The sequence below is a fragment of the Limulus polyphemus genome, unplaced genomic scaffold (assembly GCF_000517525.1).
Source record: "Limulus polyphemus unplaced genomic scaffold, Limulus_polyphemus-2.1.2 Scaffold713, whole genome shotgun sequence".
NCBI lineage: Eukaryota > Metazoa > Arthropoda > Merostomata > Xiphosura > Limulidae > Limulus > Limulus polyphemus.
The window spans coordinates 69,398-89,228 of NW_013666323.1; the positions used below are offsets into that span (position 1 = coordinate 69,398).

At 33.6% G+C, this 19,831-nt stretch overlaps 1 protein-coding gene across 2 annotated transcripts in view; it reads left to right on the forward strand.

Annotated features, from left to right (window-relative positions):
- The first annotated feature begins 1,775 nt into the window (after positions 1 to 1,775).
- LOC106460118 (pyrokinin-1 receptor-like) overlaps positions 1,776 to 19,831 on the forward strand; it is a 74,218-nt gene continuing 56,162 nt past the window's right edge. The window contains exons 1-2 of one of the 2 annotated variants that reach the window (XM_022386759.1): positions 1,776 to 2,415; positions 2,550 to 3,238. In XM_022386759.1, the coding sequence (XP_022242467.1) occupies positions 2,950 to 3,238 (289 nt within the window). In that variant the 5' untranslated portion in view covers positions 1,776 to 2,415; positions 2,550 to 2,949. Of the gene's footprint in view, positions 3,239 to 19,831 lie in introns of both variants that reach the window. The other variant, XM_022386758.1, reaches the window with a different exon arrangement.

Consider the following 19,831-nt stretch of genomic DNA (forward strand, 5'->3'; position numbering starts at 1 on the left):
TCACAGCGATTCACAATTTCGATAATTTCGCTCTCTAGGAGTGCAAAACACACACTAGCTCGAAACAGAATCGTAAATTACCAGAACCTCACCGTACTTACTGTTCGCTTTATCATTAACATATATCCGCTGGTTTTCTCTGCCATGCTTATATACTAACAAAGAGGCTTCTCCAAAATTCGTGGGGTTTCCCAATAATTTGAGAAACTCAGTCACGTATGAGACAGCAGCGTCACGTGATTTCCGCTGTCGTAACATTATATTAGGCCTAAGTTCGAGAAAGAGATAAATTAAAACTGTAACCTGTATACGTTTTTTTTATTACTATAGTTTAGTTAGGGCTAAACCTTATTGTACTGAATACTATCGATAAATAAACTTATAATGTTCTACGACCTGACATCAAGCCTTTTTTAAAAACTTCAATAAGTTTTTAATATTATGTTGTACAAAATGGTTAGTAAAATATCTTTACATTCCTCTTTTGTTGTTATATCTTGTTTCATACAGCAATTTTAGCTACTACTTAATCACTGAGCTTTGCAGCTCTCTGCCGCAGGCAGACTGTTTGTCGTCGAGTGAATAATGCGCATGCGCGGTTTTTCTTGGAGAAACATTCTAACTACGCATGCACATACAAACAAGCAGAATAATAATAATATAGATGATGTAAATAAATTACATTGCCAAATATTTTGATAAATACAGTTTATCTCACTACAAACCAAACGTTAGTCCAACTGCATATATTATCTTTTTATTCTATGTTCGGTTGCATAATTCATTAGATTTGTATTCGAGCGTAAATGATGGTCTACGCAGGATTTTGTAGTCACGCCTATATCGATAAGCACTGTGACTAGTATTTAACAAATAAACAGCTGTCTAAAAACACTCTATTTTATTGAAAACAAAGTTTTATTCTATCCAAACGACGTTTTTAGTTTTCTACTCCTTATTGTCTTCCCTGGATAAATGAGCTTATAACGACATACATTGCAATAGTCATTCTGCTAAAGTATTTTCTATGACTTTGAGCTTGTTTTCAGATGAGTTGTTTCTTTTCAATAAACATTAGGTCAGGGCAGAGTAATATATATCTATATAAAGTTTATTTTCTTACTTAAACGATACAAAGTATGTTTTTTCTTCGAAACGATTATGAGTCGCATCTACACCAGTCGATAGATATATACACACACACAAAAAAAGTATACTATATAACAGTAAGTACTTTGATTTGCTTGTTGTATCGGTCAGTTGGTTATATATTTCTCATATAATATTTACAGACAACAAATACTATAATATATTGCATCAAATACCAATCTTCCACTAAACAGAAGGGATTATTGTTTTTATTTCATAATAAATTAATATTTTACCTCCTTAACTTTAAATTTTATTCGCTTTGTAAGGGTTAATTTGAATAGCCTGAAAATTCGTAAAAGGACCGCTTTATTTCTATGGTTACTGCGACACATTTTAGCGCAATAAAAAAAACAAATTTCTTTTCGACCGCAAATTACTGCATTTCTACAAGTATTCAATACCGCCACACGATAAATATATAGTTATTTTCCAGTACGATGTCTGATGTATGCAGTAAAAAGAAATGCTGCCTCTGCTGTAAGATATTATTAACAAGAGATGATATTTCATTATAAAACGAACGTCTCGTAGTTTATTAGGTTGCCGATAGGGGAAGAACCGAATAACTGCAAGAAGCTGTGCTCACTAAACGACGTCGTATAGTTTAGACTAACGGTCGCCACTTCTGGCAAGACCTCGGTGCATAAAGCTGTCAGATTTTGCGTTTATTCTAGGGCCAAGAAGAGTTCGTTTCTTTTTCGTCAATTACAAGTCTCGGAAGGCGTAACATTATGAAAATCAACTTATTTATCTGATAATTTCCTGTGGTATTATTTCTGATTAATTTTGTTTCACAAGTCACTCCTAAACTATTCACCTTAACTTACTTTATATGAATTATTGGAAACTTAGTTTTTGTAAAAAGTTTTGTCTGGAATGTGTACAAAACAATGTCTACTGGTAAGTAATAAAGTAAAAACATTGTACAAAAAAATTGATGTTAGAAAAGTTAAAGAAATTTAATTACTAAACTATTCCGTGCGAAAATATTAATTTGTTTACAAACTCCTCTACTTCTTAGCGCCACTTTTGATAAAGAAACATGCTCATCAGACAGTTGGCAACATCTAGTCGTTATGACCTGCTGAATGGTGTATTTATCAAATGATAACAGGCAGAAAATCTCAAGAAATACTTCCAAGATTTTTCTTCAACGTCGCCTGGGATCATTGCCGTATGAAAATACGATTACGATTAGCCGATCAAAAATAGTAGATCAGATTTTCAAGAAGACTTGTTCATCACTATAAGTTTCGAGTCTGAGTAAGACTGTTTATGGTTGTTGTTTTTTAGGGTAGTTTATAGTAAGTCGTTATATTTATCAGGCACTTTCATGTTCCTGTGAATAGTGCGAGGTTAAGTAACGTTCTCATCTTAAAACTTTTGTTTTGTTTTAGGCTAAGCGTTCCCGAAGAAGCTTCTGATACCGGAATATTTTTTTGTCTAAGTACGTTAACATGTTAGTACTGTAGCTCCATTGAATTCTGATGGTTAACAAAACGTGATACAGTCATCAGATAAATCTCATCATCTGACAGTTCTCTCACTTCACAACGATTAAATCGCAGGATCTGTATATTTTTTTTCGGTCTGCGATCATTTTATGGTGGTTGTGCATATACACTTCCCGTTTTTACTGAACCACGAAACTGACATGACATTTGTGCACCTAGAAGAGCGACATCTGTCTTGCCTCTCACTTGTTTTATATAGCGAGTTGTTTTCCACTATTCTGCGTTTAGTGAGTTTTAAATATGAGAAGTTTTAAGCGGCAAGTAACCTAGTGACTTTGCTTTGATGATGAGCAGTGTAGACATAGGAGTAAACGTCACACACAGTTTTACTACAATGGAATCATCCAATGTTTTCGATGTAGAAACCTACATAAGCCAGCGACTGGGACCTAAACGCTTACCTCTCAACTGGCTGATTCCTTTAACAACTGTTTATTCTTTGATATTTTTGTCAGGAATGATAGGTAACGCCTGTACGTGCCTTGTGATTGCACGGAATCAATACATGCAGACGGCCACCAATTGTTACCTGTTTAACTTAGCTGTGGCTGATATGCTGACTCTGTTATTTGGTGAGTTTTTTGAATATACTTAGATACTAACTTTTGATATTTTAAGAAAAAACATTCAGTAAATATGAAAGTAACTTACAATAAGATTAAAGTTTTCTAAGAGCAAACAACTATAAAAACCCTATTTGCAAAACCACTTTTTAAAACCTTCGATTTTTGTAGTTATATGATTTATTTAAAATATGAATAAACACACTGAAGAGCTGAAGTCAATAATATACAGTATATAAAGCAAACAAGCGTTAAAGTCACTATCAGTAAAATACTAAAGTCAGTTATGAGTAAACAAGTAAATTAAATGATAAAAATTGCAATATACGCAGAAATAGAATAGTAAATAGACTTAAATGTAAAGGTAGAATTGTAATGCACACAGCAATAAATATTGAAGTCACCTAAAAATATATATATATATATACATTTTCGTGCTTAATTAAGTAAATGATTTTACAGTCTGTTTTAAGTATCAAGTAATTGAAATATAAAGTATTAAAGAACTAATAAGTAAATTTCTAAACTATTCTAAAGTGGCTATTGATGAAAAAGTAGATTTAAATTAAAAGTTTTCTATTTTAATGAACAACTACATTACGTTTTTACTGTACCAAACAATAATTGAACCCCTTTTCCAGAACAACTTTCTGTAGATCATAATATTATCTTTTAGCTATCTAATAGATAAAGTGTAGTAGTTGAATAGAAACTGTCCTGTAAATTAGCAAATTGGCACTTATAAAGAACGATTTAAGAGCAAAATCTAGCAAAACGTGCATTACAAGTAGACTCGTCAGCCAGGTAATCTCGCAGAGATTTAACCTTTTAAATGATTAAGCATTCAGTGACAATGTGACACTTAACATTACATAAAAACATTCTATGTTCTCCAAAGTGAGAGATGCTGACATGACTTTGGCTTGCATTTGAGTCTGTTCTTCATTTACTAAATTCATCATTCTGCATTTTCTGTAATTGTAACTTTTGGAAATGTCACTCTGTATCTTAATATTGCTGTGAAATTTCAATGACTCTGACTTCTGCTAAGAGTTATAGAGCGTATCATGTTTCTGATATATAATAATGAAATATCACCTGACTATCACAAAAGATATTTAAATTTATATGTATTTGTTCATATGTTGCACCAAATGTGTATTGTTTCATCATTACTGTAAATGATAGATTCTGCTCCAATATCTTTCTGAATAGTAGATGCTACTTCAGTTTCACTCCACATAATGTATATATTTTTAATATCCTTTTAATTAACATATTTTGCTATGTGTCACTTTTATTGCTCTTGGTTAAATTCGATAATCTAAGAAGTATTATAAGTAGAAATACAGTTAACATTTTGTGAATGTTTATTGATATATCACCAAATGTAGTGCAAATTAGATTTCAAAAAAAAATGTTATAGAAAGTCGATAAAAGCACTGATCATTTTAAAATCTTATTGGTCTGATAAAATATTAACAAACCAATATGCTCACACCCGACGATAACATTTTAAGTTTCGGTCACAGTTTTTGTTTAATTGATTTTCGTCTACCAGACAGAGGGACAAAGGTTGGTCGAAATGAAATAAACCTCGAGCTAAGAGTTAGGCTAACACAAATCCACGTACTTAAAGCCTATGTTTGTTCTTTTGGTTATTTCTAATCATTCATTAGCTACGGTAGCGGACGAAAATTTACAGACAGACACTTTATCAACCATCAAAGGAAAACACACTTGAAATAAGACTATAAAGTACGTGCTTCAGTAGTAAAAAGTATATATATATATTTAAAAGAAACACACTATCCATACACTTACTATCAACTAAATAATAAAAGGGTTATAGAAGTTTGGTAAAGAGAGTCTTAAAACATGTACACATATTTATTACGGCGTACCTAACTTAGGAACCTCATCTGATTCTACAGAGTTTATTGCTTCGTTTCTATTTTTAGCCAAAATAACTTAACTCATTCAAACATATTTTATGTCTTTATGTAAGACTTTATTCCCCTAAAGAATACAAGTTACTACTAATGATGCTAGACTAGGTTTATGTCATACTAACCTATGATCTTGATATGACCCTGATTTGTGATGTTAGACGTCACATCCTATTTACTTCAAGATGCGACCATCTAGAATTAGCCATTCTTGGTTGTGAAATGTATTTAGACATGTCACAGTCATCTTGAAGAAGATAGCGCCACCCAGTGGGCATGGTTATCTTAAATATGCCCATTGGTGATGGAACTCAAAGACATTTCAGACGTCTTAATTTATCTTCTATGAGTTAGGTAATCTCGGTTAAGCTCCTCGTTGTTTCAGTTATGGCGTAGCCATCTTATACGATCTCCAATCGTTGCAGACATCTTGGCCATGACGTAATCAAAACATTTGCGGAGGGGCCCTATTCAACTCATTTTATTTTAACACATATTGGGTAATAGAAAACCCATAAGGATATTATTAACAGAGATTTTGAGTTTAAAACAATGACATCCATCTTTTGATGTGTTTCATATCAGTTTAAAAGCAGAGGTACTTTGAGTAGAAGCTCTAATCAAAGAACAGAGGAAAAAGAAACTTACCATAAAATGGAGTTTACCATTTCTACTCCATTCCATCCCCAAAACTCCCGGGCTTAAAGAGTGCAAAACTTTTGCCCATATAAGGATCACTTAGACTTGTCACTAAAAAAAACAACAACACTTATTTGTTGTTTTTAATTTATCTATATTTTTTTACACTAATCCAATTTTTGATTAAGTAGTTATTTCAGTTAATATTTACTTCTCTGCATGGATAGCTTCTCACTCATCATATTCACCTTTATTCATTAATTTTAGTAAGGTTGTTGTGATTTATTTGCTAATGGAACCACATCTAGTCTGTAGCTAAAGCTTTAATTTTTACGTAATCTTCACAAACGTTGATAGTTGTAGAAATATGTTTATGCCATTTTAGCTTCTTTCTAGGTATATCCCTCATATAGTGGCTTTTTATCAGAACAATAACCTTGATTGAAATTATTTTTGTATATTTTCATACTCACAGGACCTTCATTATCAGTAGTATCTCCATTTTCAAAACTGTTTTGATTAGATTCATTTTTTCGTGTAGAATATTTATTTTTATTTGAACTATTTTAATTTTGACAATCGTCTTCTATGTGTTTTTATCCCTTTCCTTTAATTCAATACATAACTTTCTGTATCTTACAATTAGATTATTTCATATAATTCGCCATGTTTAGGAAGGTTTGCAATTAACAGCGTAACATGACTAAACATAGAGATACAAGTCACTTTTATGCTCCTAGTATTGGTGAATGTTAGAAGTGCTAGACATTCAGAAGTACCTCAGAGATTTAACAGTTCAAAGGAATATTATTTCAAACCGAAGAAAAACTGGGACATACTCTGTGAAATCTAAGTACAAAATTTATCATGAAATAAAAAAAAAAAAGTAAATCTTTTAGGAAGGTTTAGTTTTCAGTTTACTTAACACGAGTTTTATTTTGGATCACAGTTATTTTCCCCAGATAAAGAGAAAGAAACTGTTTTAGTTCAAGCCAAAGATCTGCTTAAAACAAAAGCTTTCAGAGAACAAGAAAATATTAAAAACACCGAGTATAACTTCAGTAAAAGTGGTAAAAAAGTTATAACATGTAGAAAAAACCTTTAGAACATCACGTAAATACGAACAGCGATTTCATTGTCTAAAAAATAAAATCGTAGAGCGTGTATAATTCTCTGTACAAGCAAAACGTAGTGATATAAACGTTTTTGAAAAATATTCTGAAATGAATCGAAAAAGTTATAAACAAGTATTTTTAATGAAATTCATATCATAAATCATTTTTTTAACGTTTAAAATAGTCTCTTTTCTATAGTTTTGCTGGTGTGTTTTCTTAATAACAGAAAACGATAACAAACCGCATCATTTTATGTTTAAGATATAATTAATTCGTTCAATTGCAATAAAATCAAATTGTAAAGAAGTGTAAATAAAACTATCGAAGAAGCATTTAGTCATTGGATTTTAGTCATTTATCAATAGATAATTATATTTATTTCTGAGAAATTACTAAACATGACCTAGTCATTAGCTGATCGAGTTGAAGATCAGAAGGTAATGGTGTTCTGAGCTTTGGAGCGTTAAAAGAGCGACAGTCAAATCTTACTATTCAATTACAATAGCCCAAGAGTAGGCGGTGGATTTTGTTCACTAGCAATCTTCTTTCTGCCATTTCAAAATTAGTGATAGCTAGTGATTATGCAAAACAAACACACAAAAACATATGTATCTATGTAGTGCATTGCATGTGGCATAACGAAGGAAAAGCTCACCGGGGGCTCAGAGGTAAGACTGCGGGCTTGAATACGCTAATATAAGGTTTCGATTCCAGCCGTTGGAGGAGCACAGATAGCCCATTGTATAGCTTCGTGCTTAACAAAAGACAAACAAACTTAGGAACGTATAATACAAAAATATCTGCACTGAAGCAAAATGCTTCTTCACATGTAAATGACCTAAAATGTATATCTGTACTTTTATTTTTATTATTTTTTGGAAAAAAAAATTAGAAAAATAATGAATTTTAAATAAGTGATTCTAACTTTGAAGGTAGATGGTTGAATGGTTACCCATCAATAATAAAACCCAAAACTTTAACTACTTTCGCTTCTAAGTGAGGAACGTTGTTAATAATACTGGAAGGGTAAACAGCTGAAACATTTACTTGGCAACGTGTTTACAAATAAACATACATTTAATTAAAAGGTTCGAAAGCTTTCAGTCAGTGAATCATAGGGCTTCTAGATAAATTAAACGAAATCAACTCATGTTTGCAGATGGTGGATTTAAAGTTTATTTTAGAATTTCTATAACGTGGCTGTACAACAACATATTTATTTTTATGTAAAAAGCACCTGCATAAAAAAACAAACTACCTTTGCCTTATTGCTTTAGTTTCATGAATAGAATAGTGAAGCAACGTATGGCATTTGTCGAATAAGCTTTGCTTTCTGAATATATCTGTATATCAAACTACAGTAAACTGACAACGACTTATAAGTATAATGAAAACTGTTTTGTGTTGAAACATGAAGTACGTTCTCTACATAAAATATTTTACAATGTTTATAAATTGTTGTTTGTCAAATTACTATTGTATTAGCGTAATGTGCTCCGTATACAAGTATCTGTCATACTTTTATATTTTGAAGTAAAATGTTAGGATAAACGAGTAGCAGGTATCCATGTACGGAAAAGCATTTGGAAATAAACACATTTTAAATAGCTCGAACACAAAAGTCCTTAATTTTTTGTGTCGTGTCTGACCTATGAAAGTATCTAAAGATGTTCAACCTAACTCTGACTTAGAACTTTAGTGTTCGTAACACTAGAAGGATGGTATTAACATTGGTAAGTGAACATATCTAACGATTATCTGTTACAGCTCTGGTTGCTACCATTTGTAATCGCCTTATCTTGAGTACTTTTACTAGACTTTTCTCCAAGATGACTCGCCTACGCAAGCAATCCTTCAACATAAGCCTACGCAGACTGCCACCACGAGTGGAACGACACAATTTTAGCGGGGCTTACAAGAGTAAGTGGGATCACAAATTACACTTTGTAAATATTCTAGTTGGTGTTACTATACGTCACTCTTTACCACCATTAGGGGATAAACGTGAAGTAAATGTTGTATCTATCAACGTGAGTCTGCGCTAAAAAATTATGTTTAATCCAAATTAATCAGTCATAGCGTCTTCCCAAATTCCGAGGGTCGACGACTACTGTTCTTCATTGTTCTCTATTCCTTACAGCCTGCACCAACTTTCATTATTGAAGAATCCATTTTCTAATGTCATCGAGCTAAGTGAGCCTATGCTTGCCATTTGCTCCTCTTCCTTTTAATTCACCCATCAAAATCTCTGTCAGTTTTTTTTTCCTCAGATCTAATTAAATGTCCAAAGTAGCACATCTTCCGTTTTCTACGCATGTCCAGTAGATGTTTTGTTTCTGTCTTTGCACTTTCCGTCTACTTCCTCATTAGTTATCCTTTCTATATAGCTGATTTTCACCATTCGTATATGAAACCACGTTTCAAATGCTTCCTTCTGCTGTTTTATTTGATGTCCCTCCTGAGCAATCCTTTGAAATTGAAAAACGCTGATTTTGTCATTCTCATCTTTCGCTTTATCTCTTAACAAACTTCATCACTACTGTTTTTCACACCTAAATGAATATACTCCTCTGCTTGTTCCGAGTTTTTACCTTCTACTTTGGTACATATTCAGGAAGCCATAAGTATCTAGGTCTGTTAAACACGGTGTTTTATAGAATTTGAGTCTATTAACACAGTATCTGGGTCTGTTAAACTGTTCATGAATACAGACACTACAAAACACCGTGTTTAACAGATCTAGATACTGTGTTCATGAATACAGACACTGTAAAACACCGTGTTTAACAGACCTAGATACTGTGTTAATAGACTCAAACTCTATAAAACACCGTGTTTAACAGACCTAGATACTCTGTTCATGAATACAGACACTGTAAAACACCGTGTTTAACAGACCTAGATACTGTGTTCATGAATACAGACACTGTAAAACACCGTGTTTAACAGACCTAGATACTGTGTTCATGAATACAGACACTGTAAAACACCGTATTTAACAGACCTAGATAGTGGGTTCATGAATACAGACACTGTAAATGACACATTATTTATCACAAGCAAAGTACCCTATCCAAGTGAGGGGAAAATGTAAGTTAATCTATCTATTAAAATTATTTCATGGAATTTAAAAAAGGTTAATTGTGTTGCACTCTTGGTTTCACTCAGAACCAAAGCTCTGAGCTACTTATACCACCCACCGAGAAAAGTAATTGTTCAGCATTTCAGTCATGTTAAGAGCAGCTCAACAATAACATTTCGAAATGTGAAATATAGTGTGATTAATTTTTAACAATTTAGTGTAGAATATCCTGCTTGCGAAATAAAATTTGTCATCAACATTATTCATGCCTGTTCTCCCGTCATTTCAAAAGTGAATGTTGAGCTTTGTCTGCGTGCGCAGCTTTTCAAACGGGAGACAAACGAACGCTCGGACAGACACCACGGTTCGCAATATGTGTAAGATCATGTTGTTTGTCTCTTTTGTTATTTGAAGGGTTTTCTTTACAGTAAATCTTTTATCGTATGTCTTTGTTATCTGTATAATACTAAATACATTTGGTAACGTTTCTTTCTTTAATTTATTATACCAGTAAGTAGCAACGAATAATATGTTTTCCCTCATCCTCCACTTCACTGAATAGATCTAGAAACTTCTTTTTTTTCAATGAAATCGATTCTCGACTTTCTATCAGCAGAAGGTTCATTGAAACTATATGAGAAGAATAATACGAACATTGGTTCAAGAATCTTTATGGTCGTATTACGTATTAATTAACAGAATGTTTTCCAAACTTTTTTTAGCTGTAAATGTTTAAAATAACTCGGATGGAAATAAACATTAGTCTATTAATATTAATTTTGGATCTAAACAAACTATCTACTTAGACCATGAGCAAAAAATCAAAGCGGTAATGAATGTATATAATTAAGTATGGTAGCAACTTTTACAACTAGGAATGTTTACACTCTAAGAACAATCTTCTTATCTATCTATTAAAACAACTGAACTTTAGAAGCAATTCAAATTTAATTTGTTCATACTGTGTACGTCCTGCAATATAATCCTAATAAAATTTCACAAAAGTGTCATAAGATCATTATTTTAGCTCCATTTTATGTTACGGATATGTTTAGGTCAGTAAATATGGCATTAAGTAAGGAGTGTCTTCAATGATTAGGGTGATATGATTTTTAGTACAAAAAAGTGACTTGGCATATAGTTTCTCTCGTATAGTCATTACGATCTTTGAGATTTTAAACTGAAAGACCAAAACCAAAGATATGTTAATTTTTTCTTTTTTTCTTTTGTAAATTTCACTCAGTTTATCTATTTATTCACTTTTAATGACCAACATACTATCGGCTAAATTTCAACAAATCTGCGAGAGTGTTGGCGTGCATAATACTACATACTGCTCGGAAGAACTGATAAATAACCAGAGTTTTCTTTGATTCTAGATGTGTCAGCTATTGTCGTTACATAATGTCAATGACACCTCTGAATTCAGTTTTCTATAAAGATAATTGCTAGGTGATCTCAGATGCATATTTTAATGTTATACAAAAATGAAGGAAATATAGTTATAGTGTGTTTTCAGCGGCTTGAACAAGAATGTTGTGGGTAAAGAGATCATTAATCACTGACGTTGAGGGCAACAGGAAATCTAGAAGCTGTTGAAACACATGTTGTTGCAGAATAGTTACAAGTATGACAAGATAGCCAATAGGATGTAAACAATACATGTATAGTTGACCGAAGACTATTGATCAATTCCAACAATCCTGAAGGATGGCAGCTATTTGACAATATTGTCTTGGAGTAACCGGTGAGTCTCAGCTTCCCAACTGAATCAACAGTTCAGAGATATGACTGGACGACATATGAAGATGTAAATGGTCAGAGTCGGGTCTCACGAAGGTTATTCTTTATCCTACGCTACTAATGGACTAGTTTCTCTATATCGTCGCCATAAAACAGACCGCCTTAGTATTCTGAACTTCTTGCTCACAAATGAATTATGCTTCCCATTACACTCAGATATGACATTTGTAGATGTTTCTAGCGAGTCTAAACCAGATTCAATCCAAACTGTATAGAGGAAAGACATGCACATAGTGATGGTAGCATATTGGTTTGTACATAAATTAGATTTAAAGCCCACACTGAACATTAAGCGCTACAACATAGTACTATGGAGATCATTTCTGAAATATGGGGAGCAGCTTTACAACCATTAATATCGCCATATCAGGTGCATTGGTCAGAACTTTCTTCTAACGGGTATTAGCACGCACCCCCCAATTGTAATCAACTTCATAGAAGAATATGATATCGAGCGAATAAAATTAAAGTATTAAATGATATGAAAATTAAAGAAAAAGTTGTTTGTATGAATATATACATAGGCATTATTCACTGAGAATAATCATCTCAAAGTTGGTACACTGATAGATCCTTACAACCTACAATTAGGTGTCAAATTTGATCTAAATGTAAGCCACATATGCAAAGTTACTCAACGAAAACTGCTCAAACCTTATGCGCTACAACGCTTTATTTTTTATCATTAGCAAAAGACTTGAGACATTTTACGTCATAGAAGACATATATAAACGAATACGTTGAACTAAGTGTTTAGGTGTTTAACTTCAAGAACTTTCAGTTACTGTACTTCTAAGATAAATAACAAAAAAATGAATTGATATTGCTATTAGGTGCCTTACACCTCGACATCATGTTCACAATTTATTTGTTATTTCTTTTCTAATAACAACAAGAAATAAGTGTCTCGACCCTGACAGTACTTTTAATTTTGTTTAACTGTGCTTTAAAAGATACCACAAATTTCATCAAAGTAACTTCAAAATTAGCAGACAATCCAAATAATTTCAATTAGAGCAATGAACAAAGATGATACCAGGTAAGTTCACCAGATCGCATTCCTCAATACTTCTAAATAAAATCCCAGCTAATGACCTTCCGACATTTCCCATATTTTATCTAAAACAAAATCTAGATTATAAATTTTCTTTAAACTTTACAGAAATAAACAATACCATTACTTTCGTCTTTGTGCAAACTTTCGTGGAATTCTGACGAGAAGTTTCCTTGTAAAGTGCTTTGTAAAAGTTTAAATCGCCCGTGTCAATGCGTGGAATTGAGAATGGCTTCCGGTGTAAACACGTGAGTTTTAATTGTTTATTGGCAGCCATTACTTCTGTGTCCAAGCTAATATATTTGTTTGTAAGTTTAAATCATAAGTTTATTTTCCATACACATAAGCCTATTTACTCTTGCGCACTGTAGCTCGTGCTAGTTAAAAAACCATAAGACTTGTTTGTTTTCCAGTATTATTTACAATTCACTATGTGAGGGGTGTGTGTTTACTGTCCACAGTTTGTTCAGATGTACCTGCTAATATAAAAGCTTTGTAAGTGGTTTTGGCCAGAATTGTCCAAGTGTTTATTGTTACTCACTATTGAAGTGTGTAGTGTGTGTGCCTAGTGCTAACATTAGCAAGCCGTCCCTAATTTAGCAGTGTAAGACTAGAGGGAAGGCAGCTAGTCATCACCACCCACCGCCAACTCTTGGGCTACTCTTTTACCAAAGAATAGTGGGATTGACCATCAAATTATAACGCCCCCACGGCTGAAAGGGCAAGCATGTTTGGTATGACGGGGATTCGAACCCGCGACCCTCAGATTGCGAGTCGAGCGCCCTAAGCATCTGGCCATGCCGGGCCTATTGATGATGCTGTTTTTGTTGTGTTCTTCCTTTGTTATGGCGACATTGAGAGTAATCCTGTCCCAGATCTTCATATAGTTTGTCCTAATTATGAAAGCAAGATGCATGTTATACTCATGAAAACAAAAAGTAGTAATGTAAATATACCTGCCAATTTTACAACAGATATTAGCTTTAACATGTCTTTTGAATTTCCAGCTGGCAGAAAGATGGTGGCTTTAATTCTGGAAGTCCAGTTGGAACAATATGTGAAGCCCCAGGCTGTAATACGTCAATTGGACATCTAGTTGTTAACGCACAGGATAATGCGGCAAATGGACACCCAGTTATCACAGCTAAGTGTAGCTTAGATGCGTAGCATTGTCAGAATGATGCAACCAAACAAACACCAACACATGAGCGGACTTTAATTGAACCTGATCAAACATCTTCCAAATGGCTACAGTAGTAGCCGGAAAAAGTATAAAGCAAACCTCGAGACAAAAAGGCTTAGATTATTTCAGAACTATTAATCTCAGCCTGATATGAAAAGTATTAGACGTAAATATCATAAAAGTGATTCAAACTCAATACCTAATCGTGTACGAGCAAGATATCATAGTAATCCATCGCCGGTAAAGCATCGTGCATTGGATAGGTATTATAGTAATCCATCTTCGGTAATGCATCCTGCATTTGATAGCTATTATTGCAATCCATCTCTGGTAAAGCATCTTGCATTTAATATCTATTATAGTAATCCATCTCTGGTAAAGCATCCTGCATTTGATAACTATTATAGTTTTCCATCTCTGATAAAGCATCCTGCATTGGATTACTATAGTCTATCACTTGTGAAACATATGCTAAAGATAGGAATAATGTTAGTCCTGAACCTGTACGTGCTAGGACCAAACGAGCCTATCATGAATACCTGAGTGTAAGGATTTGCAAGCGATATGCTTATGCTGCCAACCCTGATTCTGATCGTTTAAGAGTATAGCCTATTATGAAAAAAAACAACAAAAAAACGTACAGTCAGAAGAAACAAAATATTACAAGCCTATTACAAACACCATGAGGTTAGTAAAGACAAGAAAAGAGGCATGTATAAAATCAAGCGAAAAATTGCTAGACAAGTGTCGAATCACGAGATTACTTGAAAATTTAATTTGTAAGAAATATAATAAGATGTGCAATATTTTTACATTCAAACACAACAAGCTATGTAACTAAGTTAGATAAAAAGATGGCTGAGGAAACCTTGGCAGGTATCTATCTTGTAGAACAGCATTTGGTAAAATCTTCATTGCAATATCGAGTGACTTACAAACGTGAATTCATTAAATTTTTCAACATCTAGGGAGTGTGATTTTGGCGTCATCGTACAAGGCTTCTGAAGCAACTTACAAAGCTTCTGAAGCAACGTCTAACAGTGAGATACACAAAATATTGTGTAGAGAAAGCTTACACACTTCTAATACCGGTTTTTTTTTCAGAAACCTCTTATTTCAGTGCTGTTTTTGACAAAAATGGAAATGTTCTCTACAGTAAGTTTCCTTTATACAACAATGGTGCTTGTGTAAGTAGAGCTGCTACTTGGATGTGTTCTGAATTGTGGAAAATTTCTATACCAGAAGTAACTGAGGATATCTTCACAATATTTACTAACATTAATAAGTGTACTTCACTAGAAGTCAGGCGATATGTTCAGCAGAAGGATGATTGCAACACATGATCCACAACTACAAGGGCACTAAAGAGAATGCCACCTTGATTCAAATGCTTTTAGCTCTAAAATGCTATTTTTACGTTACCTTGCACCTCATTATCCTAGCATCACGGTGATAATCAATATATTATACGGCGTCAGAAGGACTGATTACAACATTTGTGGCACAGACCATGCACTACATAGTGTATGTGCATTGCAGGAAATTGCAAAGAAAAAAAAACAGATGGTAAGTAAAACACATTATGTTTTACCATATGCAGCTTTGGATGAAAGTAAATTTCTTGAAACCTTCAAAATAGCTTTTATATTGTACTCAAGAAGTGTTTAGCCCATGTTGAGTATCTTTGCATGTGAATGTGTACAATTAGATTACTGCACCTGACCAATCACTGGTGACGTTTGGGAACAGCTGCCTGAGTATATAAAACAACATCCTGCTTCTGATGATGGTTTGCCTACGAAATACATCTCTAGGTAGTGCTGTATATAGAACTTCCGTGCAGGAATACTTCCATTGCACTGCATGTTAAAAGATGTAACGTTTGAATCTACTCTTTCAGAAATTGCCCAACTGAATCAATATGAAAAAGTATTAATTCAGTAAGCAAAAATCTTCCGGGTTGTAACCAAAATTAGGATTGTGGCTGGAAAATGATTACCTCCTAGCCAGATGGTCAGCAAGGTGCAGTGTTTAACTTTTCATCTTCCTTTGCCCTTGCAACAGACCTTAAAAAGGCTTGGTACGACATTGTGAACAAACAGCCCAGTGATAATGCTAGATTCTATCTTGTGTGTGATTACTTCTTTTAAAAAAAGAATACATCCATTACAGATATAACACACAACAAGAACTGCAGAAATACTTCTAATCCATGTTGTTGTTGTTTAATCTCTGGAGAGAATGCGATAGCTTAATGGGAAACTGCACCAATTACACCAAGGCATTTAATGCTTGTAAAGATAGCCTGTTGGATGGTTTGAAATACCATGACCAATTGTCTCGTTTGCAAGAAGCAGATACTGAAATACGTGAGCTAATTCAAGAACGCTGAGCATAGATAAAAGCTAAAAGAACACCAAAGCAGTGGCCCTTCTGTTGGTGGTCCATTGCATTACATTACTACTGAGGCACACTATGTTATGGTAGATAATGATGAACAAGTAGATGCGAATGAAATGATTGGAAAGTTGAATGAGTATCAACTAAGGGTGTTCAACAAGGTCGAGACTGCCATAAAGGCCGAAGCAAATGAAGATGTCATTTACCATGATGAACAAGTAGATGTGAATGAGATTATCGGAAAATTGAATAAGGACCAAAAGACGTGGTTCAACAAGGTCTAGACTACCATGGAGGTCCAAGCAAGTACTGATCCGAGATGCAGTACCAAAATACTTAGGCTTGTTGTTATTTTTGTTAGTGGGTATGGCTGTACTGGAAAGAGATTTTTGTAAAAACTTTTAAAGAATGGGTTCAATAAGCAACTGGTAAAGATATTGCTGTTGTAACACTCACAGGTATTGCTGCAATTAATATTAATGGGTTAACTATTCACTCGACTGCTGATGCTACAAGTGGAACATGGAAAAGCACCTAATATCCGCTGATGTCTGATGGTGCCCTGAACATTGTGCGTGAAAAGTTGCGTAATGTTACATTACTCATCATTGACGAGATATCCATGGCCAATACTGCGACTTTAATGTACATACATCTTTACCTTACTGAGAGTTTTCAAACTGAGAAAGCTGAAGATGGATGGTTTGATCAATGAAAACGATTGTTTCTACATGATTTTTACAGCTACTGCTAGTGTTTTAAGAACCAGTGTATACTTCTCTCTCACCGGAGACAGCTCAAAAGCTCTCCATATGTGTGGGCACTGTAAGCTTGTGGAGAAATTTGTTTTCCCATGATGAGTTGCTGATAAATATGTGACAAAAAGAGAGCAAGGCTTTGTTTCTAAGCTCTCCAGGATTCACTTGATAAACATAGATCCTCACTCTATAAAAGCATTGGATTTTGCTGTAATAGAATATGCTTATCTCCGGCAGAAATTTCGACCCATGTTCTCATTGTTAACGCCCTAAAAAAAGAGAGGTCCAAAGCTGTTCTGACAGTCAGTTTTACCAATAGCGATGAATTGTCAAGCTATGCTAATAACATACTACAATGCATTCTATGTAGCAAGGCTGGGCATAACAAACTTGTTAAAGACTCAAATGAATCTATTAAATAGTTGACCGAAAACTATGAAAGTGTTGATCACACAACATTAGATTGCACTAGTATTTGTAATGAACTTGATGATCTATTTGATGCACAATATGAACAAGATCCTGTACATTTTCTTCAAACACTAACTTGTCGTCTTTGATAAACCATTGTGTTAGTACAAAAACTTTGTGCACCAAGTGTAACAAAATTATTTCTATAGACAAGGGACAAACAGTGATGAATATTTCGGTTCCTGATGCTCAAAAGAGTATAAGAATGGATGATGTACTTAACTTTGCTCAAGAGTGGAGAGTGAAAGGTAATAACTTAGGTGCCAGTTGTAATGCACCACTCAAGGTATGCATCAGGCTTGGTAGTGTTCAACAGTTAATCGTATTTTTTAACTTGATGATTAAAAAAGTACGACAGGTTGTAGTAAGGTAAGGTGAAAGACTAGTATCAACTCTATGTCGAGTTGTTCAATTAAAGTAGGTGATCGTCTGTTTAAATTGAAATCAAGTGTGCACTACAAACTAAACAAGAAGGCTGGTGTTGGTTATATAAGTGTTATTTCAGTAAATCGAAAATAGTTTCACTGTAATAATCAAACTTTCACAACTACATCTTGGCCCAAAGGGGTAAAACATTTGTACTTCATTTTTCATTAGAGCACTTCTAGCATTGGCAAGTACTCATTATCATTAACTGCATAATGTGCTAAATAAATTTTGTAATATAGATTTGCCAGTGACCAGTTAATAGCAACATCAATTAAATGTGAAAAAAGGGCACCCATAAAACGAAAATTGGTTGAACCATTGGTTAAAGCTGTTCACCTATAAGAATATATGAACTAAGATAGTACCTGGTGTGGTTACTTTTAAAACAAAAGGCCCCTTGGATACGAGGCGTGAGGATAAATCTAAAGTAGTTGAATCCCCTACAGCTACTTGCAAAGACTGTGAAATAACTGCTATTGATATACCCATTGTGTCAATAATTTAATGGCCTGATTACAGGTATCATCTTGTTAATGAGAAATGGCAGAGACAAGCTTGTAATTTACTAGGCTTGAGGTTTGTGCGTTCATTTCAACGTGTATCAGGCGAATCAGACGTCATTCTAACTCTAGCTTTAAAGCACATTAGAGGTGATGGAAACTGCTTTTTTCGAGCATGTCTTATATAGTAACTAGCTCTTCAGCATTTTGAAGTTAGAAGTGTAATAGTTTCTCACATATTAAGCATACCTGAATTAGTAAGTGGCATTGGGGTTAATGGTCGCCAAGGCTACTTAAATCGATACAACAGTGGCTGCGACAGTGTTGAGCAATATCTCGCGCAGAGTCACGTGACTGTTTGTAGGACATGGGGCACTGATTTTGAAATATCTAATTTAGCTTTTGAATACAGTGGTGTACTCTTACAAACGTCGAGAATATTGAATTGTACGTTTTCCTTATGGAATTGACAGGAACTATACCAGAAAATGTACATTGCAAGTCAATGTACATGTATTACACAAGTGTCTACTTTGATGTGGTTACCAGAGTATATGCATGCACTGTAATCATGTGCGTGGTCTTCTTCGTCTTGCTGGTGCTATTGCTTGTAATATTTTAGTGCATGTGTGATGAACTAATTTTACTATAGAGAAATTAATTTGTTGTCATTCCATTAACCTGTGTAGAATTTTGGATACGTGCATTTTTAATCCTTTCATTTGTTTGAGATCTAATATAATATAATGACTAAAGATATAAATTAAAGCGAACTTTGTTGATTGTGAGAGACTTGTTATTCACATCGCTAGATTTAAAAGTTGGTAAAACTTAAATTGTAAATACGTTTCTACGTATTGGTGAATGGTTCTAGGTCTTGCTTTACAGTGAAACACGAACGTTAAAAATCATACAACGAGATACTGAAAACGAAACATTATTAATTTTAAAAAACAATGTTTTTCTTACAAAGTTTCTGATACTTTTAAAATTAATAATAAGAATACACAAAGTATAAAAATTATCAATAAGAATACACAAAGTATTAAAATTATTAATAAGAATACAAAAAGTATTGAAATTATTAATAAGAATACACAAAGTATTAAAATTAATAATAAGAATACACAAAGTATTAAAATTAATAATAAGAATGCACAAAGTATTATGTTCTTTTGACTCCAAAATATTTGAAAATATTTCATATCCGTTCAAACTT